The following is a 23,505-nucleotide window of genomic DNA, read 5'->3' on the forward strand; positions in this document are numbered from 1 at the left end:
AGACGCTTTTCTGGACGTTTGGGGGAGGGGTGGGTTGTCCCCTAGGGGAGAAGGTTTCTGTGCTGGCTATAGGGGCTCAGCGATCAAGTGTCGGGATTCGAAACAGGGCCCACATTGACGAGTAGCAAAGAGGTTTAATAAATTATTATTTACTTGATTTTACCATCAACTAATCTATTTAAAATTTAACATGTTCTAAGTTCTAAATTATTTCATCTTTTTTTTTAAAAAGAAAATGTCTTAGTTGTGAAGCTGAATCGATTACTTCGCTCTTGATAACTAATGTTTGATTGATAGGGAAAAGAAACATTTTAACTACGCGCCAATAGATAGTATAGCTTGATAAGAATACCGAATCGAGAGATATATAGTACAGAAGATTCTAGTTTGGTGATATAGGTACAAACTTAGAAATATACAAGAAAAAATAGTAAAAAATATATTTCAAATAGATTATAGCTCCTTTATACAACTTATAAAACGATGTTTTTTGTTCTCTTACTAACTCATGAATGTTAGATTTAAACATAATGGAACATTGTCTACCCCGCCCCCTCCCTCCCTCCCTCACGAGAAAGAATCCTGTTTAAGCGAATGTATAGACCTACTACACTTTAGAATAGTCTAATGATAGACTTTAGATCTAGAGAAGATGATGCACACAGTGTTCCTGAACACTGATTTATTCAACTCTTCAAGGAATGCGGAAATACCATTAGACGGTCAAACCAGAGTTTTGCCTGTGTGGTCAATAAGCTAGTATTTTTATCCCAAAGATATACATAAACTGTCAAATTTCTAGGAAAAGTGTTAGAGCCGTTTTCGAGATCTGTGTCCACCCAGGTTTTGCCCATAAATAATTTGATAGCTGATAAGAGAAATTGTAATAATTATAATAATAATGGAAAACATATTGCCCCTATATAGTTTTAAAAAAAATGTTCATGTATTAAATTAATAGATAAATAATGATAGAGAACACAAACGCCAGTTTAAAATCTTTTTGTGTCTGTTTATTTGACAAAATATTTTATCTTGAAATCACAAAACAGGTTTATCAACTGAAGTGAAATTCAGTCAGAGCAAATAAAATGTCAGTAGCAAGGCAATTCTGGTCTAAATAAACTATTCTACAATGGCTGAAAAACATGACAGCTCCACCATTGACTGCACTCTGGCTATAAGCCCGACTGACTCTTTACAGCCTAGTATGTAGTTTTATTTTGTTTGCTTGTATTATAATCAAATTACTTGATAACAATGTAATGTTATGTTATAGTTGATATTTCGGTTTGAACTGAGATAGGGCTCTTTTCTTATACAAATAAGGTTCTCTTTTTATTTTTATAAATAAAAATAAGGTTCTCTCATAGAAATAGGGTTCTCATATAGAAATGGGTTTCTCTTCTTATTCAATTCCATTCTATTTTATCTAGTACTTTAACAATTGTAAATTATTTCTTCTTTTGTAATCAAAATAATTTTCTAACTCTTTGTTTAAATTTGATTAAAAGTATACTTTTAAAAAATAAAACCAATTAAATTCTTCAATTAATATTTCTATTTATAGCAATATTTATTGTAGATTTATTCAGGAGACAGTTCTATGACTATTCAACAGCATGTTGTTCTTACTGTTCAAATTGGTATAAATTCCTTCTAAGTCAGGTATTAATGTATTAAGTGAAGTATTGATGTGAAATGTTTTTATATTTATTGGCTTGACCTCCTAGCCGTATCTAGGTAAGTTATTAACACTAGGACTCTGTTGTTTGACTGGGGAAGATTTAGAGGCGTTCTGATGGTACAAGTACAGACTGGCGGGAAGCTTGCCTATCCTAACATTGGAGGGGAACTTTCGTTTCAACAAGCTGATCAACGTAGGAGCGTCAAGGACAGTCCCGTTTGAGCCCAAAGTTTCATTCTCCTGAGAAGATAGCGCGTCCTCGTCGTCGGCTGAACGACCCACCCTGACAACAAGTTTGTGACGTTTGGGAGACGTCTCTGCATCGAGTGGGTCAGAGAGGCCCATCAAATAACTAAAAGTAGACGGCTCTTCACCACCCGCCTCCTCGTTCAGCCGAGCAAGGCTTTTATCTTGATGAGAAGAAGATCCAGGACCTGATCGACCAAACCGCACGAAGCTGTGAGAGGGCTGGTAGCGTTTGCCGAACCGGACGAAGCTGTGACGTCTTCCCGGAAGTCGTTTAGAGATTTCCATCATTCGCAGACGGCGCAGTTCGTTCTCCACGTTTCTCTCTTCCAGAAATCGGAACGCGTTCTCAATGTCTGTCCACAAATCTGATATGTAGTCGTCTGCGTTTTCTGCCGTCTGCGACTCGTCGCCGTTCAACTCGTCATAAGGGATGGAGTTCAAGACCTGAGAGAAACACAGAGGAAAGTAAAAATACATAGGAGTTTAGGATTGATGGCTTTGATTTTGTTTAGTTGAAGTGAGATTTTACTAGTAAACCATCACTTGCCCCAGGGCAGCCAAGAGGGGTTTTGAGTTCAAAAACCAAAAAATAATGCAAACGAAAATCCTAAAATTCCAAGAGCATAGCCAAGGGGGATTTTCATTTCAAAACCCTCTCCGAAATTTTTTTTTACCAGATTCTATGAGCGTAGCCAAGAGGAGTTTTGTGTTTAAAACTCCCTCCAGAGGTCTTTAAGTTAAAATTCCATTCAGGGGGTTTTGAGTTTATAATCCCCCTCCAGTGGGATTTGAAGCTAAAAACCACCTCTTCAATTTAAAAAAAAAGCAAATTACACACTTAAAATTCTATGAGCGTAGCCAAGGAGGGTTTTGAGTTTAAACCCCCTCCTCCAGAGGGCTTTAAGTTTAAACCCCTCCAGATGTTTTTAGTTTAAAATCCCCCAACAGATAGTTTTGAGGTTGAAAACCCCCTCTGCATTATTACTCTAAAGCAAACTACAGTCACCTAATTCTATGAGCGTAGCTAGTAGGTTTTGAGTTTGTTTAAAAAAAAACTCCAGAGATTTATTAGTTTAAAACCCCCCAACAGATGGTTTTGACGATTAAACTTCCCTTTTCGAAATAAAATCTAAAGCAAACTACAGTCACCAAATTCCAAGAGCATAGCCAAGAGAGGTACATTTCTACCAGTCGCTGGGCTCCATTAATAAAGTGCAGTAAATATCATGGAAGTCATCCGCAGAAATTGAAAAAAGACTAAATATGGCTCAACAAAGATGGCTAAGACGGATTTCAGGAGTCAGTTATAGAGATCGTGTCTCAATCAAGGAAATCCTATGCCGAACTGGGAGTCCACCACTTAGTGAGGTTGTGACAGAGCGTCTAAGACGTTTGCGAGGCATGTTCTCTGTCAAAATGAATTACGCATACAAAGAGTTGCGATGACATGGAGGCCATTACGAGAAAAGCGGAAACAGGGAAATCCTAGTATAACTTGGCGCAGTGATGCCCAAAATACGGCCAGCGGGCCAGAATCGGCCCGCGACGTGCATCCATCCGGCTCGCCGAAACCTCAGCACAAAATATAGACCCCCCCCCCACCCCCCCCAAAAAAAAAATGTTCAAAATGTATCTTTACCTACGTTGGGTTCTTACTTTTTTCTAATGGGTTACCAAGGCATTTAACATTTGTGCGTTCATGAAATAGGACTATAGAATCTACTGGGAAAAGTAGACCATGATACCTTTGCTGGCCAACATGTTTGTTTTTATAAAGAAAGTCTGAGGCTGTTTTAAAAAACAAGAGTAACAAAATATAAACAGAACTTACGCCATTTTTTTTTAAGTTTAAAGAGAAAATTTAACTCTCCCACCACTTCAATGTAAGTATTAGATTCTCGGGTTTGAAATAAAATTGTTTCAGGTCAATTTTATTAAGCTTTTGTGTTTTTTTTTCCATCTTGTGGCCCGCGACACTAGTGTTGGAAATTAATATGGCCCGCAGATTGAATTAGGTTGAGCATCACTGACTTGGCGCCACACTTTCACGGAGGACCTCAGAGCAGTGGACACCAGGTGGTAAGAGGCTTTGAGACATTGCCAGTGACAGATTTTTGTGGAGACAGTTTGCTGCCCAATGCGCCGAACGTCGCGGAAGGAATGAAGTTAAAACTTCATTTAGAGGGTTTTGAGTTTAAAAGTAGGTAAGAATAGCAGATTAGGTTTTTTAACTAAAATTTTGTAATAGCAGGATAAAACTCTAGATACCTCAGAATATGCATTTTTTGTTTGTTTTAAATACCGGAAATAGTGCCTCCTAGCTACGCCCATAAATCAACTACAGAATTTAACCAATTAATTAATTATTTAGTGGTAACTAATTAATTAATTTTGTTATAATAGAAATTGTGAGATAAATCTTGCAGCATTGAACGCTATGAGCGCAATTGTGTGGCTCTTTTCCTTAAAATAAGCCTTTTTTCTTTTTTTGTTTGTATGATAGAGCTTTTTGTTTGTATGCTAGAGCTTTTTGTCTCTACCTGAACAGCCTCTTGATAATTTTCATCAGTTCCTTGTGCTACCAGAGTTGATATCACTGATGCTAGGGTGATGATTAAAATGCTGAAAATCCTCATCGTATCAATTAGGCTGATGACAAAAAGAAAGCTATTTGACGTAAATATGCAAATTTACAGAACTAGAAATAAAATGTAATAATTGGTTAGCTCCCTTTAATTAACCAATTACTAAACAGTCGGCCATTCTTCACCTATAAAGAAGTAATATACGAGCAATGACTTTTGAAATGATTGCCTACTTTATGTTCAAATACTATAGTGACCTAAATATTCATATTTTGTTTGTTCTTCAATACATAAGTGGCAAAATAGAAATCGATTCTTTTTTTTTTCATTTTCAATTTTTCTTTTCAAATGATTAAAAATAGAATGAAACAAAATGGCCACTATGGGAATCGATCCCACAAAATTAGCATTATCAACCAGACGCTCTAACCAACTGAGCTAACCGGCCATACAACAAAAGATTGAAGATTAATATTAGGGTTATCAGACACAAGCTCACCCAGAGGTGGACAAAAAGGAAGACAAAGTCTTACGAAGGAGGACAAAATAAAAGGCTGTAGAACTTGACTACATTTAGTAGTGAAGCACTCAGACACAACATCTTTTCCCTGTAGCACATCATTAGCACAAAAGTACTTGTGGCACTCCATGCATGACATTTTCTTTTTCAGATTGTGTATTGTGAATAAAAAGTGTCTCTCACTACACGCTGATTAACAAAAACGCCTTTTTCAACTTTAGTAGCATACTTCGGAATGCAAAACAAACACTTGGTGTGGTTTGAAGGATTTCAAAATAAACACTTGGTGTGGTTTGAAGGATTTCAAAATAAACACTTGGCGTGGTTTGAAGGATTTCAAAATAAACACTTGGTGTGGTTTGAAGGATTTCAAAATAAACACTTGGTGTGGTTTAAGGTACTGGTTTCTTTTGATCAGCCTTGAAAAGAAAACACCTGTTCAAGACGGATGCTGTCAAAACAATAGTCACCTTAATGGCTGAGACAGTGCTGCCTATTAGTGAGTCTGTGCAATTAATCCAGAAGATATGAAGCAATTAACCTGATTCATGAATAACATCCAATAGTGAAAAAGCCGGACATTTTTACTCTTTAAGCCAATGCCAGCCGGACGGAGGACCGAACCCCAAAAAGGAGGATATAGCCTCCTTTTGCCGGACGTCTGGTAACCCCCCCAAATATACAGATTTAGATCTATCAATAACATCTTGTAGAATAGAAAAGCTGCCAAGTCGGCTACCTCTTACCAAATAGTGTAAACAAATTTAGTTTTAATGAATTCGATAATGAATGAAGAGATGTTTCTGAAATGTTTATAAAGACATGTCATCACGCACCATAAAGACATGTCATCACGCACCATAAAGACATGTCATCACGCACCATAAAGACATGTCATCACGCACCATAAAGACATGTCATCACGCACCATAAAGACATGTCATCACGCACCATAAAGACATGTCATCACGCACCATAAAGACATGTCATCACGCACCATAAAGACATGTCATCACGCACCATAAAGACATGTCATCACGCACCATAAAGACATGTCATCACGCACCATAAAGACATGTCATCACGCACCATAAAGACATGTCATCACGCACCATAAAGACATGTCATCACGCACCATAAAGACATGTCATCACGCACCATAAAGACATGTCATCACGCACCATAAAGACATGTCATCACGCACCATAAAGACATGTCATCACGCACCATAAAGACATGTCATCACGCACCATAAAGACATGTCATCACGCACCATAAAGACATGTCATCACGCACCATAAAGACATGTCATCACGCACCATAAAGACATGTCATCACGCACCATAAAGACATGTCATCACGCACCACGAGCACAATGTCAGCTCGACAGTAAAATGACAAGTGGTCAAAATAAATAATTCTGAATAGTAGAAATTACCGAAATACACACACACACGCAAACATTTTGGTTATGTATAGGTGTCATGTGACCACACACGACAGGTATCGAATAACAGTAATTTTAGTTTAGGTAAAAACTAGAGAGTAATCAGTCGAAAGTTAAAAGTTGCTGATTAGACTAGGACTTGGAGTCTCGCTATGTGTGTTTGTACTTGAAAATCAATAAGTTCAAATGTTAAACTTTAATGAAGTCCTAAGAGAATTGGACTAAAGTAAATAAAACGCGTAGAATTTAAAAACATATAAGGATGAGTCAATGAGTCTACTTCTTCTAGCTCTGGTGGGAAAAAAGAAGGTAAAAACGCTCACTGAATAGAACACACTATAGAGTCCAGAAAAAAGTAACTACTAGTCCCATGATGCCACTAGACTGCACTAACTCAGTACCAAGTCATGTTTTGTCACAGTTATGGCAAGCGCTCATGACTTTGTGGCTTAGTTCGAAGTGTGGCCGTCACACGACCTTGTAGAACCAACAGGTCTCTATTCCTACATGTCCCCTCCCCCTTTGTACACACACACACACACTTACAGCTTGTCCACTTATCAACAACTCTTAAATCATTTGCTAAAAAACTACAGACTATGTAAGTACTGTAAACGCACAGATATAATTATCATAGGCGGCTCTAAGGTAGGCCTTTGTGTCTGTGAAGTGGTCATTATTGACATAATTAATGCTGGTTTTATTCCTTCAGTTTCCAGATCTTTTTGTTTTCAATAAAACATGCCCATGAGGCATCGATGTAGAACTTTTAAGGCTCGCAAGCGAAACGATTTTATTTATTCAATTTAATGGTATCTATTTTAATATGCATCCTAATCTGTGGATTTGATCTTTGGCCAAATGATAACTTGTCATCTTCAGTTTCTAAAAAGCTTCTACCAGCTCACTCTATCTGTCTAGTAAAAGTATGTTCTTGTTATTTCTCCCACACCTATTCTCTGATCAAGCAGAAATTTTGTACAATTATTTCTTTTACCTGACAACACAAGAATCAATTTAAAAGATTAACCGATTAGTTAATGAACTATTGGTAATTTATTATTTTGTTTGGTATCGAACCAGGGAAAGAAATTGTACTAGACTGATGTGGTGGTTTATGTAATATTAGCACCTTTTATACATTGTAGGTCGCCGCTTTAAAGTTTGAAACTGACAATAAAAACTATAAACCTTCGCTGGCACAATGGTTAGTGTGTTGGCTGGGGGAGGCTTGAGCCCTCGAGCTCGAATTCAGGTCTTTCATCTTTTTAAAAAAAAATCATATTTAAAATGCGATCATGGCAACATTCATAAAGATATCCACTTCTTTCTTCCCACACCTCTTTCCCAACTGTTCCAGACTCATAGCGTACTGAGAAAGCTTAAAGCATGAAATTGCGCTAAACAAAAATAATTGGTAAAAATATGTGCAATCGCATAGATTTATTATTGTTATTCTAGATTTATTACAACTTTAATTATAAGACTGATGCCAACTGATCGATAGACTTAATATAACCTTTGTTGGGTGGAAGGGAGAGGGGGTATCCGGAAGAAGGTTTCCGAGCTGCCTTTTTAAAAGCAATTTAAAAAAAAAAAAAACAGGATTACAAAAACATAAACTAAAAATCAGCCCCATAAGTGGTCCGCGCAGGTTTAAAAAGACAGGTTTCAATATTTTCAGAAAGAATATCAGAAACTATGAACTACAAACTATCAACAACTACAACACTATCTCCGTCGATACAAAAAGAAGAGACGTGCTCGTGACGAAAGTGTTGCCAAATACTGTTGTATTGTTAGTTCGACCAAACAACTTGATACCACAGGACACAATGATTTATTAATGCTATTTTTATTACATTGTTAATATACATATATATTCAATGAACAGAGAGTTGTGAAAATATAGTTAAATGTGAAACTGGCCTAACTGATGTTATTGAATGATTATCTAAATGATTTAATTGTTTTATAAAGGACCAACTCTCGTTCAAAGCCTCAATAAAAGAAAAGTTTCCTATTAGTTTACTGTCCAGTTTAGTTGTGCGGACACTATACGTCATGTGTGTAATATAAAACACTGCTTATTAATTGTTGTTTTAAAAATAGGTTTGACTTATATGTATAGTAAATAGATTGTTTCTCTTTTTTTTTTAAAATGTAAACATTTTATTTAAAATATAATAACTATTATTACAGAAAGTATTTAATTGAATAATAAAAACTTATTAAACGTATTCTTTTGACAAAAAAATAAAAAACCGTTTGCATAAATGTGTTAAAAGTGAGCTAAATAATCTTCTCTCTTACTAAATAGTCTCCCGTGTTTTTTTTTACTATTAATAGTGAATAGTTGTGAAGATGGTGTAATTTAATGAAATAACTGCTTGAATAGTTGATTTAAAAAAATAAATTTTTCACTTTCAGAAAAAGAAATGTAGATGTTGCATCTAAATTATCATGTTATCGGATTTTCAATATCTGTTCTAGTTTATGAGATCTAAACGGGACGGACGGACCGACGGACTAAGGAAGGACAGAGAGACCACACAGATCTAATTGCGGCTATTCTCCTTTCGGGTTTGCTAAAAAAGAAGTTGCTCCAGTCTGAATTCGAGCTTGAGCCTCCAGTCTGCATGATGGAAGGCCGACATGCTAGCCACTCTCCAAATATATATAAAAATAGAAGGTTTTAATCATTGGTCAGTAACAAACTTTTAACCAAAAACCTAAAGACCTATTCAAGGCTTATCTTACCTTTGCTTAGTATTAACTCTGCATAAAACAAAACTAATTACTTACGACTAATTCATTGACTAATTGGTTATTTTCTCATAGACTCATATGTTTTGTCATGGACAATGAATGATTCAAGTTTCAATTTGATCCCAAGAGTGGGATGTGGTAGAGATAACGTGGACAAGATTCCATCCACCCAGACAGAGTGAGTTCATATAACCTTTATAAATAGTACAAGTGGATAATTTTAAATTGTGGCTAGAAATTTGTTTTGATCTAAGAAATAAAATTATGTAATTTAAAACAAGAATATTTAAAGTCTATAAATGCTTTATAAATCTGCCTGTAACGGTTGATTAATATCTAAAAGGATACTTAAATCTATAAACAAAAGTTAGCTACGTATTATATAGCTGTGATTATAAATGTATCTGGCGAGGTTAAATTGTTATATTCAGAAGCAGTATAAATCTAATATAATTCAACTAAGGTAATATACATTTACTTGCGTTGTTAGTTTAATATCTATAAAGTACTGCAAATCCTTTGATTATTTTTAAAAAAATACTGTACAGACGCATTAGAAAAGAAAGTATTGTAGGGAAGAAAACTATTACCAAACCCCCATTGACATTAACAAACATCTCCGCTTCTGGAGTATTGGTACCTCTGATTTTTTTATTCGATTAACTAGGGCAGCATTAGAGGCGTGGTGACTTAATATACGATGGGTGGATAACTCCCGTGTTCAGGGTCAGTAATTCAGTGATCAGTGATCAGTTTCTCCCTTATAAAAACCACACGCGCTGGTTATGTCTGAGCTGACAGTTTATTGGCACAATAGTTGTTTGAAGTCACATTATAGACGCACGATCTTCGTATGAGTGTTTGTTTGTTGGTAGGCTTATTAGTACTGCGAGGTTTGTATGTTTATTTGTATTCATTGGTTTGTATGTTTATTTGTATTGAGTTGTATGTATGTTTATTGTATTCATTGGTGTGTATGTTTATTTGTATTCATTGGTGTGTATGTTTATTGGATTTATTGTTTTGTATGTTTATTTGTAAGGATATGTACGTATGTTTTGTTGTTGTTGCTGTTGTTTATTATCATTGGTTTGTATGGTATTTGTATTGATTTGTATTTATGTTTTCGCATTCCTTCGCTTTTTCCCTAGGACCTCAGAGGCTGACTCGTGTAATATAGTTCTGACAGTATCCGTGAGTCAATGTCCTTGTATTCAAGTTTGAGAGCTGCCAATGTCCCTCCCACTCCAACAATTCAACAATGTTCGGGTCTTGGAATTTTTCACTGTCGTATTTAATGCACTGATATGTAGGCAAGTGATTTCTTTTTTTTTAATTTGAATTTCCGCCAGTGCTAAGGTATGACACAACAGTCGCTAGCCTTAACCACATCATTCACTCATGTCATGGCGTAAAAGTGATGCATGACAACATCAGACGAACATTTCGACTTACTGCTATGTCAGACAAGGGAGGCAATAGAAACATCTTAAAAATTAGGTTAACATACAATGGCATTACTAAATGAGTATGAACACGTGGGTTTACATTCAACGTCTTTTGTCTTCATAAGTGAAACAATATTGAAGGGACAAATATACAAGCGTCAGTCCGTTCCACATCAATATCGCTTTATCTTCTTTTTTATATTTTATTGTTTAAAGAATGTAAAATTGTGTCTTCAATTCAAAAAAGCAACAAAAAGCAAAGAAGTCATTTTACTATAATAAACTGTAGTAGGAAAATATGAAATTCTCAAATCAAATAATCAATATGTTGAAATATCTGACATATTTACATTCCGAACAACCCCCCCCCCCCCCCCCAAAAAAAAAAAAATGCTGTAATTACTACCTACTTTCAGGTTTTTCAAGATTAGCCAGCTAGTGAGATTAATTTTCTAGAAAATATCAACAATCATTAAATTAAAAAAAACTATCGATCAAATGTAGTGGGATGATAGATGCAAAGAAAGTTGGTATGCAACTATTAATCGCAATCTCATCAGAATTATGTGTTTAGTCTTGTCAAGATTAGTTCGAATAGCATTATGCTTTGCTGATCCTCAAGACATTTCTGCGCGCTAAAGATTCTAATTAGCATAAACACGAGATTTTTAATTCACAATTAAAGGGTTTATCATTTACCTAAACATATTTACCTAAGCTCATTTACCTTAACCACTTTTACCAAAGCTCATTTACCTTAACCACTTTTACCTAAACACATTGTTCAACAGCTCAAACATATAATTTCATATTCTTCATCCCCCAGCCCTAAAAATATGTCTAAGCATTATTGTAAAATAAGAAATAGATTCCTCATTAGAATGTATATCAACATGAAACTATCCAGTAGACACAGTCGGCTCTCGATCTTCACCGGGACATAGAAAACATCTAACATATCGCGAATTCAATCTTTAACAATTATGGTTTTAAAGTTTTGAAGTTAATACGTATTTTTTGACGTTTTTTTTTTTAAGTGGCTCAAATGATTTCTGCACATTGTGTCCATGTTTGAAATGTCACAGACTATCTAGAATTTCCAGCAGAGAATGTCAACACGCTAGTGGGGGGGGGGGGGGGGGGAATCATTAGTTACATCTTTGCTGTTGAAATAAATGGGGGAAATATTATAGAGAGTCAGTGTATGTACAGAATGTGTTCAGCTTTAAACAACATTCTATTTATAGGCATGACAAGATTGAGTTCTGTTGATTAGAAGTAAAATAAATTGAAAACAAACAAAAAATTGCACTAGTTGCTGGTAGAATGTATGTCGCAAAACAATGTTTAATCAAACGTTAAATAATTTAACATTCAACTCTTAAGCCTGCTTGAATCGATGAGCTGGATAGCATTCTGGTATAAGCTTTGAAGCTATTACATTACATTATTTTGATTACACTTACATCACGTTTTTTCCTTCTCCCAGACTTATAGGCGGCCCGGGAGTTTAGTTTTAGTGACACATGACTCTACCCATAAACACAAACCCAGACCATAGGTAGAGGGAGAGTAGGAAATGAGATGCTGAAATCTTACTTTTAAAAGTGTTTTTACTTTTGTGTACATAGAATATACACACATAGTTTTTGAAAAACAATTTTACATAATAGATTAATATAGATAGATAGATAGATAGATAGATAGATAGATAGATAGATAGATAGATAGATAGATAGATAGATAGATAGATAGATAGATAGATAGATAGATAGATAGATAGATAGATAGATATAGATAGATAGATAGATATATAGATAGATAGATAGTTAGATAGATAGATAGATAGATAGATAGATAGATAGATAGATAGATAGATAGATAGATAGATAGATAGATAGATAGATAGAACAATTCTAAACACGTATACTTTATAACTTATTAACTTTAAAAACCATAGAATCAATGTCAACTTTATTTTTCTATTCAGAAACATTGATGACAATAACAATGCTATACATAACCCAGAAGACAACCAAACAATGTGAAGAAGACTCAATGTTTTACAATATCAACTTCACCAGAATCAAAAAGTTATTGAATCACAAGTGTCGAGACAAGGCATTGTTTATTAGGCACAGAAGCCCAGCGGTTCTCAACCTTTTTAGTTCCCCGATCCCTTTTTACAATAGCCCACTTTGTGGCGGCCCCCGACCGTAACATAATCCTGTATTTTTTTTGTGCTAATGTTGTAAAAATGTCATACTAGTGTAAATCTTATATATCAGATGTGAATAACCAAAGCTGTATATTTAATCACCAAACAATATATAATTATATTTGATATTAAATATATGTAGATATTTTTGCTTATAGGTAATTAACAAATAACTGAACTTTGAACTCTATGGATTGCATTTGTTCCTATCACGTGTTCACCAAATTCATGTCTCATTTTTCTAGGACTTTAATAAAAAAGCATGATGGAACATGGATAACAGATGGAAAGACCGTATCCCACATTATTACAAATACTAGCCCCAGTTTGTGACAAAACCAACGAAAGTTGAGCTCGTGTCTATTTTAGCGCCATCCTTACAATATCAAACGACTGTCATCTTGTGCTTCAAGTCTAGTTCTATATTGTACAAGTTGGGAAATCCTGTTTCACAAAGTCTCAGTGCTTCCGAATGCATTTTTCTTTTTTAATTAAAAAACTGTTTTAATGAAATCACAAAGATAAAAGTTTTGAACTTTAATCCCTACACAACCATCTCACTTCAGTGTCGAATAGCCAAACATTTTTGTCGACCCATTAAACTCATTACAGCGCTTTGAAAACAGTCGATTGTTTCATAGATTTACACATTGACACTTGGCTACATATGACGCATTGTATTTCTTTCTCAATTGTTTGTATATAATGTGGTATATAATAAAATCGTAATAAAATCGTCTTTATATATTCTTTTCTTAACGTTTCTTTTGTTTTGGTCTAGATTCATGTTCATGATTTGTTCCATAATGAAAATACTACCTTCAATTTATAGCATATAACATGACGGTGTATCACTAATGATAATTAAGTGAGTGAATCTTCACCCTAGAAATAATATATAAGATTACGCAATGACGTAACATTGCATTTTGCAAATTTATTTGATGATCAGTACTTTAAACTGTTACACAAGTATTTATGCTGTGCAATGTTTGAACTTATTCTGAATCAGTAGGTTTACAATATTTATGCTCGAATAACAATTAGCCCCCACCCCTTCTCCGATCCGGTAGTTGAGAGCACATACGGTAGAAACTCAATTGAGCTCTTAATATTTATTTAATTTTAAAAGCGTGATCGCGCCTATATACCAATATACCTTTTTGCATTTCGGTCAAGATAACTCTTTTTATGTTTTTAAAAATGGTTTATATGCATGTGCATAAATAAGCATGCATTATTTTTAAAACGATATTCTTTCGAAAAAGCAAATAGCATAACCGATTCCAGAGATGTTGAGAGGATTTGTAATTGTGATAAAATCAACAGCCAATCGTACTGCCAGCTAAATGTATTAGGTTGTTTATGGAACATTGAAACCTTAAGTTATTTAGATTATGTATATATTTACCAAAGTTGACAACTAAATTTTGGAGACTTTATAAACATCTTGACATTTTAAATAAATTTGTTGGCAAGAATTTGAATTTAATATTAATTATTTTTTTATTTACTCCAACAATATATATATTCAGCTTATACATTTCTGTATGATATTTGTAAAAATACAGGTTCATGATAAGCCAATAGAGCAATAGTAAATGTTTTACCTCAAGTAAAAAACTATGACTGTGTGTTCCGGAACAAATCAAAGTGGAGACTCGGGTCATCCTCTTAATGCGCCATGTTTTTAAAGTACCTGATGGTGCCCCTTGCTGGAGGTTGACCCCCATAAACCATGTCCGTAACTATCCCCTAACTGTCATAACTGTCTGTTGGCGTAGTGACGTCACACCGGGGCCCACCATCCCTGGTTCTGTGGATCTGGTTTCACGGTTATCAAACCTCACTTCCTGCCGCTACCACTCCTCTTCTCACGCCTATGTATAAGACTATATACAGTTGCAAATGTAATCATTACGAATTTTTTATTTTTTTATGTTACATATTTTTTTCTCTAACCATTTCTCTTATCTTATACATCAAGAAATAATGTTCAGACCTATATATTTGAGTATTAAATCCCAACAGGTCAACTCACTCTCTCAACATACAATAATTATTTGCGACCTCTCCACTCATACCCGCCACGTTATATACTTGATAAAGTGACAGGAGCGTCATCAATGTTTATTGGAGAAACAGCCAAATGGGTGACATACCTTCTTTGTAATGCATGTTTCATTGTTTCTTGCAAAGTTTATATTAACTCTGTCTGTTTGTCTGTCTGTCTTGTAAAAAGTGAATACATGTCATTGTTTCTTGCAAAGTTTATATTAACTCTGTCTGTTTGTCTGTCTGTCTTGTAAAAAGTGAATACATGTCATTGTTTCTTGCAAAGTTTATATTAACTCTGTCTGTTTGTCTGTCTGTCTTGTAAAAAGTGAATACATGTCATTGTTTCTTGCAAAGTTTATATTAACTCTGTCTGTTTGTCTGTCTGTCTTGTAAAAAGTGAATACATGTCATTGTTTCTTGCAAAGTTTATATTAACTCTGTCTGTTTGTCTGTCTGTCTTGTAAAAAGTGAATACATGTCATTGTTTCTTGCAAAGTTTATATTAACTCTGTCTGTTTGTCTGTCTGTCTTGTAAAAAGTGAATACATGTCATTGTTTCTTGCAAAGTTTATATTAACTCTGTCTGTTTGTCTGTCTGTCTTGTAAAAAGTGAATACATGTCATTGTTTCTTGCAAAGTTTATATTAACTCTGTCTGTTTGTCTGTCTGTCTTGTAAAAAGTGAATACATGTCATTGCTCCCACGCCCATTCTTGGATGAAGTTGAAACTTTGCACAATTAGACAATACATGAATCAGTTTTAAAAAATTAACGAATTAGTCATTTAATTACTTGTATTAACAAGGAAAATTAATCCTACAGTATTCACATATTTCGTTATGTGTAGGGGTTTGTTCCCTTAGACTATTGTACACCTTATTTCTGCTGTACACACTCTTGAATGAAGCTGAAACTTTAAACAATTATTTAGTGTTCCTAACTGTACATGTATCAATTTAGAAAAAAATGACCTTTTAGCCAATTAATTATTGATAATCATTTTGTTTCGTATCGAATAAGGAAAATAAATTCTACGTTATAAAGAGATAAAGTTGTAAGTGAGAAGCTCTTCAAAGGAATTTGTATATTTTGATTATTTGATTCCTTATTCTAAAGTTTAACTTAAGTAATTGATTGTTGAGACTTCTAGTCTTTAGGACGGTCATCCTGTCATCACGTCCCAAACACTGTCCGAATGATCAGCTCTTCGAGATCTTCCTTCACTCTTGTAAATGATCATTGTAATTTTTCATTAAACATATTATGTATAGATGTGGCAAAATATGTAGGTCGCAGCTGGGACCGCGTAGCCTCGTGAAGTACTGTACTCCTGTTTAATCTTCGAACTCGAAGAAAGTCTTATAAGTATTATTATGCACATTGTATTTGAAAGTGTATTTTACTTATAAGTATTTTCGTGAGAATGATTTAGTCTGCAATTCTGAGGGTAAACTCTGAACATTTGAACATTTGTTCTTGTTCATTACTCTCTTTGACTAAATGATTAAGGCTCATCCCTTTAACTTCTGTTTAAGGCCTTCTTGAAGTTGCCTATCCCCAACTCCAAGTCCCTTGTTTAATATAAGAAAGTTATTTCTCATAGAGATAATGTAACTAGCCATGACACTATATCAGAAAGAAGAATGAAATTATTTCGTACAAGCCTGTCGAGATCACGTGACTTTCGACTTGAATATAAACAATGATTCATCATTAGAGTCAATGAACAAATGACGAATGGATCGCGAATGAGTTATATCAGCATGTGGCGCTCCTGTGAGAGGGGGGCGCCACCGACGTAGCGCCTAGTGTCTGAGAATCAAACAGCAGTGACAAGAGATAATCCTCATTGGAACAAATTAGACTCATTAGTGAGGATCAGGGCGAATATTACTGTCCGCTCCTGAATTTCAAATAAACTCTTCCATTTTTTTGTTTGTTTGTCACTTGATCTTGTCAGAGATGCGAAACGGCGCAATAGTCAATGTACCTTGATTTGAAGAGAAAAACAAATGTCCACTAATAGAAATTCAATAGCTCAATTATAATTATAAATGCTATTTTTATAGAGAAAATCAAATAGGGTTTGTTGCTGAACATAAAAAATATATATGTGTCAGACGCGAATAGCCCAATTTTCAGTAAAAGAAATTACAAAAGTCATTTCTCTATAGAAGAAGTTACGAAGGCTATATAAAATACAACCACAGACCTATATATACTACAATAAATATAGGTTTTTGATTGCTAGTTACGATTTATTTAGGTAGGTGCTGTTTTACTAATACATACCAAGTATTAGAGTTTTGAAAAACCCAGGTTTGTTTCTTGTACAACGCTATTAGCTAACACCTCATATCAGCTCTCCATTAGTATATTTAGATCTATAATCTAATTCTAGTCTAGATCTCTCTATAAAAATCGAATAGATCTAGTAATAGTATAGATTCTATCTTGAGACTAGATTGCCCAGTCTAGCCTATGCTTATAGTCAGTTTTTATTAGAAAAAAGTCTAGATATTAATAAAGACTAAAGTTTTTTAATTATTAGATATAGATATAAGACATAGATCTAATAATACTGTAATACGTTTACTATACTTTATACTTAATCTACTAAACTAGAGATCTATCTATAGATCTATCTATAATCTAGTCAATCTAGATCTATACAATATTCATTATAATACTTCTACTTATAATGACTTATTTAATAAGTTAGTACTTAGACTTAGATCTATTACACTTTATTAATAGATTTACTTTTCAATGCCTAGACCTAATAATAAAATAGCGAATGATGTCAATAATGACTGATTATTATATTTTTTTATTATAATAGGCCTACTAAATCTAGGTCTAGACTCTACTTAAATCTAGTCTAAAATAATGACTGTCTAAGACTCTAGATGATTGAGAAGTTCACATAGAGGTGTTTTTAATAATACTGCATGTCGGCTGAAAGTATATAAAGTGCTTTTTTTTTGTAAAAATAAAAAAGAGGCTCCGGTACTCAGTGATAGATTGCCTAACTTTCAACTACTAATAAATTAACAATTAACGTTGAATTACAAGAAAAGTAATCATTTTTCCCGACATTGAAAAAAAAGGTGCCGGTACCCCGTACCGATGCCTACCGTCACAAAAATATATGTATATCTCAATCTTCTTTCATTTAATTTTTTTTTGCGGGGTTATTACTACTTAATACATTGATACCGGATCGATTTAAATAGGGCCTAAGTATACAAGCAGGATTTCGAGCATTGGATAAATTTATTTTTTAAGTACAAAGTTTTATGGAAGAGGCAATATATTAGTTGTTTGAAGTTTGTAACTTCTTAAATTCAGGCTAAAAATATCGAAGCCTACATTTTTACACTCATTTCTAAACAATTACAAGAGATGGACTGACTCATAGTGTAGCTTGTGTACATCTGCAAAAACACAAACTGAGTTAGACTTACCAATCTATTAAAAGAAAAACTTAGTGATTATTTTTACTGTATAATTCTATTATTAATCCTTTTTTAGAATTAGGATATAAACAAAAATTTGCCATATGACTTTATCTAACAGAAATTTTTTTTATTTATGCGGTTATTTATAGTTACCTAGTAATATAAAATATATTGAACTAACACGTACATTCATCATAATGCAGCCATGCGATTCTTCGTTTATAAACATAGCATTATTTAGGACCAATATTTTACAAAGGCTGCTTGGAGAAATCTGGTATACCCATTAGGAGAAAAACGACCCCTTTACTCAAGAAAAATTTAAGAAACTAGAACAGACACAAAATAAACAGTGACATTCCTAACAAAATAATATTCAAAATTGATTAGAGTAACACCTTTTTAAGTAATCATTTAAAGTTTAAAATCACTACACTTTTTTTCAACAATTATTTTGTGTATGAAATTGTGTATCGGAAAATGCCGGGTACATGAAATAAGTTAGTCCTAAAAAAACAACACAAATCTTGGGTAAAATACTCATCAAATAAAGTACTGTAAATGTGTAGTTTCACGCGCTAGTTTCAGGTCTTTTCTTTTTATAGCCTCTATCGGGTTATATCCCAACTACCCGTATTTTCGAACAGAATTTTTTTCTCTATCAGGTACACTTAAAATTATAGCATAATAATGTCAGTTTAATTTAAAAAGAGAACGGAAAAATACAAAGATATATAGGGAAAAAAGCGAATTCCAGCCCAATACTTTTTAATCAAAGAAACGAAACGGACTAGTCCAACAAACCCAATTGTGAATGAAAGACGCTAGTGATATGATAGATGGCACGATGGCTGAGTAGTTAAGCGCTTGGCTTCTCAATCTCGTCGAAGACTCGGAATTTTGAATTTCGTGATTTTTAAGGCGCCCCATCTTTCACCCAACTCTAATGGCTACCTGACTTTAGTTAGGGAAAATAAAGGCGGTTTATGTATATGTAAACAACAATTCCCAAATTCCAAGAGCATAGCTAAGGCGGTTCCCATTTTAAACCCCTCAATATAAGACTAACCATACATTAGTCACCAGATTCTATGAGCGAAGCAAATAGGGGTTTCGTGTTTAAAACCCCCTCCACCGGGGTTTGAAGCTAAAAAATACCTCTTCAATATAAAAAAAAGCAAATTACACACTCAAAATCTATAAGAATAGCCAAAGGGGTTTTGAGTTTAAACCCCCCTTCAGCCCTTCAGCAGGGCTTGAATCTAAAACGATAGCTTCCGATAATTGGATACCAAATATAGCATTTTCTGATAAATACAAAAAAGATTTAAAGCTTAATCATAAGTGGATTGTGAAATACAAATCAACAAAATGTATAATACTATCGAAACGAGGAAACTTATTACGGAGAGAAATATTTAGAAAGTGTATTATTTTGACAAAGGAATATACATTGTGAAGGCTTTGTTCTAAATATAAGCAACAACAACAAAGGGCTAGTATTAATGACGTATTATTTAGTTTAGTTTTATTTTCATGTTAGTTTAATTTTAGTCTTAATTTTAGTTTAGTTGTAGTATTGGTTCTGTATTAGTTTAGTTTTAATTTTTTTTATTATACTAGCTGTGTTTTTACCCGGGTTTGCGCGAGTTTTTTTGTTGTTATTGTTTTGTTATATAATGAATGGGAGATATACAAATTTAATAGTTCAAATCTATGTCAAGATGTCCCATCACTAGTAAATCTAGTAAACTATTTAGTTGTAGTTATTATATATATCATAACATCACAGCTATTGTCCAAGGAACGTTCATGTCCAATTTCAAGATGGGTCATTCTGTCTGTCTGTAGGGTAAAAAGTTTGTCCACGTTATTTCTCCCACACCCCATCTCGGATTATGTAGAAATTTTGCACAATTATTTCTTTTACCTGAAAACACAAGAATCAATCAATAAAAATTAACCGATTAATTAATTAAGTATTATTAATTATTTTGTTTGGTAGAGAAATCGTACTTGGCAGATGTGGTCAAGTTGAATAGCCCCCTTGAGGACCCTTGAGCCCTGATTGAATATTTTTTATGCATTAAAAAAAACGATTATGTAATCATTCCCCAAGATACCCTCTTCTTCCCTCCCCTTTCACAACTGGTCAAGACATTGAGAAAGCTAAACGCTAAACAAAAGTAATTGGTAAAAATATCTCTAATGGCACAGATTTATTTTGTTCAGGTCATATGTGCTTATAATTACACGACTGATCCAAGCTAATTGATGTGATAACACTTAATGTAAGTTTTTTAAAATGTTTTTCTTGTTACAATGTCTTCCTTAAATACTAGATTGTATAACATGTTTGACATGTTCCTTTAGAGTTGAAGATAATCTACTTCCTAGTCCCAACCTCGACGACAGGGGGTGGCAGCGGGCAGAGTATGAACCCGGGACCATCGAGAGGACCGAACGACAGTTCAGTGCGCATACCGCAGTTTAGCTCTAGTTTTTTTTTATTTTATTTTAATTTTAGTTTTAGTATGTTTTAGCTTTAGTTTTATTAGCGGCCTCCGAAATGGGAAAAGACACTATTAGTTTTAAGTGAAATGTCTGTCTGTCCGTCCATCCCATTTAGATCTAGTAAACTAGAAAAGATAGTGAAAATCCGACATCATAATATTTTAGTCCATTCAAAGTTCTTTTTTCTTTTCTAAAAGCGAAAAATCTAATTTTTTAAATCACTTATGCAAGCAGTTTTTTTTTCATAAAAATACACCACTATTAGCTATTAATAGTACCAAACACGTGAGTCTCTTTAGTAGGGAAGCTAACTATATACCTTATTTAAAAAAACATTAAAGCAAATGGTTTTAGATTTTTGTCATTTTTTTTTATACATTTGTATTGCTACGTTATGTAAGTTCTGTCCTATTAACTACTAAGTTTACCCCAAAAATAATGTTTACTTTTTTTTAAGAGATAAAATCTATTTAGTATGCATATAAGTTGGGCATAATTGAAAACAACAATTAATAAGTAGGTTCTCACATTATCGTGTGAACTGTAGCGCTGCACTATATCATTAAAACTTACTGAAGGAATTTTTTTAAATTTTTGTTTGAGGATTAGAACAAGAGATTGACGCTTTTCAAAACAATTAGATCAATTAGATATTCATTATAAGACATCAGTTAGGCCACGTTCGCATCTAACTTGACACTCACTTTCACCTATCGTTTGGTCTGCTGTACCGCTGGGGCACCGCACAAGATCTGTTAACCTTCTTTCTCCATTCTTCTCTGTCATTTGTCTTTGATAGAATTTAATTCTGATGTTCTTTCTGAAAATATTGATACCTGCCTTTTTACCTGCCTGGGTGGACCACTTCGGGGGCCGATTTTGAGTTTGTGATTCCACACAAACTGTCTTTGTAACATTGTATTATTATTTTTTTTTTTTTTAAATTTAGTTTACTACTATTCTAGTCCATACTAGTCTAGTTTAAGTTTAGTTTAGTTTAAATTTAGCCTCATCCTTATATAACTTTAAAACTGTCCAGAACTAGCCTTTCATTTGAGGGATGCAAACCAAAAAGTGGTCTGGCTGAAAAGTACGTGAATGAGGTCGTTCTTTTTAAGGATTTTAGAAACAAATGCGATGACTATACAAAAAATGTGTTGCTGGGGGAGAGGCGTTTCATTTGAAAGTTGTAAGTCTAGTGTGTGTGTGTGTGTCTAGTGGGGGTGTTATAATACAGGCTGACGAGAAGGTTACAAGTGGAGGGCCTAAGAAGAGTTAGTGACTAGTCCATAGTAGTGGGCCTAAGAAGAGTTAGTGACTAGTTTATAGTAGTGGGCCTAAGAAGTGTTAGTGACTAGTCCATAGTAGTGGCCCTAAGAAGAGTTAGTGACTAGTTTATAGTAGTGGGCCTAAGAAGTGTTAGTGACTAGTCCATAGTAGTGGCCCTAAGAAGAGTTAGTGACTAGTTTATAGTAGTGGCCCTAAGAAGAGTTAGTGACTAGTCCATAGTAGTGGCCCTAAGAAGAGTTAGTGACTAGTCCATAGTAGTGGCCCTAAGAAGAGTTAGTGACTAGTTTATAGTAGTGGGCCTAAGAAGTGTTAGTGACTAGTCCATAGTAGTGGCCCTAAGAAGAGTTAGTGACTAGTTTATAGTAGTGGCTCTAAGAAGAGTTAGTGACTAGTCCATAGTAGTGGCCCTAAGAAGAGTTAGTGACTAGTCCATAGTAGTGGCCCTAAGAAGAGTTAGTGACTAGTTTATAGTAGTGGGCCTAAGAAGTGTTAGTGACTAGTCCATAGTAGTGGCTTTCAATCCGGCCTTCTGTATTGACTTCTTATCGCACGGAACGTTGACTGCTTCATACTTTAAAGAAACTTTTTAAGGACCATTAGGAGTTGACCACCAAACTTTTTAAGGACCATTAGGAGTTGACCACCAAACTTTTTAAGGACCATTAGGAGTTGACCACCAAACTTTTTAAGGACCATTAGGAGTTGACTTTTGGATTCCCTTTACCTGACTACGTTTTAGACTTGCCCTCCTGGTTTCTCATTTCAGAACCTAAACAAATCTTGTGTAGGCTACATTTGTCTTGTTGTTTGTTTTCTTCTTACAGAAATATGAGTCAAACATTTAGATCTCATTAAAACAGTTCTTGTCACTCGAAACACAAACAACGGACTAGTTGCTTCTTTAAACTTTTCAACTAGTTTAGTGTTTTGCTACATCGTCATGGATGATTCAATGATAAACAGAAATGTGCGCACAGAGAGATGTTAAACTGACACAAGTAGAGCCCTTATTCTGATGTGTTTATAAACTGACATAATCACTGTCGCTCAGATGGAGGACTCAGACGTCTATAATATTGTATATTGTTTATAAGTGTTTTTATGATAGAATGTGGCTATCTAACGAAGAAGAAAAGAGGCATAGATACTTTCTTATATGCCTCGTCCATCGTGGTTCCATGAAGACCACTTTCGCCATCCACACTGGTTTTGTGCCTTCTCACCGAGGTATCCGCCTTGCATGAGTTTCTAGATACAAT

General features: G+C 34.3%; 1 protein-coding gene across 5 annotated transcripts; it reads right to left on the minus strand.

Annotated features, from left to right (window-relative positions):
- Positions 1 to 1,001: 1,001 nt before the first annotated feature.
- Positions 1,002 to 14,636, minus strand: LOC106080024 (uncharacterized). Of its 5 annotated transcripts, none has more exons than XM_013241303.2 (3): positions 14,534 to 14,636; positions 4,477 to 4,585; positions 1,002 to 2,380 (listed from the first exon to the last, which is right to left on the minus strand). In XM_013241303.2, exons 2-3 carry the CDS (start codon positions 4,570 to 4,572, stop codon positions 1,730 to 1,732), a joined length of 747 nt encoding a protein of 248 aa, XP_013096757.1. In that variant the 5' UTR covers positions 4,573 to 4,585; positions 14,534 to 14,636; the 3' UTR covers positions 1,002 to 1,729. The 5 variants fall into 5 exon arrangements, with proteins under 5 accessions (XP_013096757.1, XP_013096759.1, XP_013096761.1 ...); XM_013241305.2 differs by lacking the exon at positions 14,534 to 14,636 and adding an exon at positions 11,462 to 11,587; XM_013241307.2 differs by lacking the exon at positions 14,534 to 14,636 and adding an exon at positions 11,433 to 11,574.
- Positions 14,637 to 23,505: the final 8,869 nt, after the last annotated feature.

This window comes from Biomphalaria glabrata, chromosome 10 (assembly GCF_947242115.1).
Source record: "Biomphalaria glabrata chromosome 10, xgBioGlab47.1, whole genome shotgun sequence".
Lineage (NCBI taxonomy): Eukaryota > Metazoa > Mollusca > Gastropoda > Planorbidae > Biomphalaria > Biomphalaria glabrata.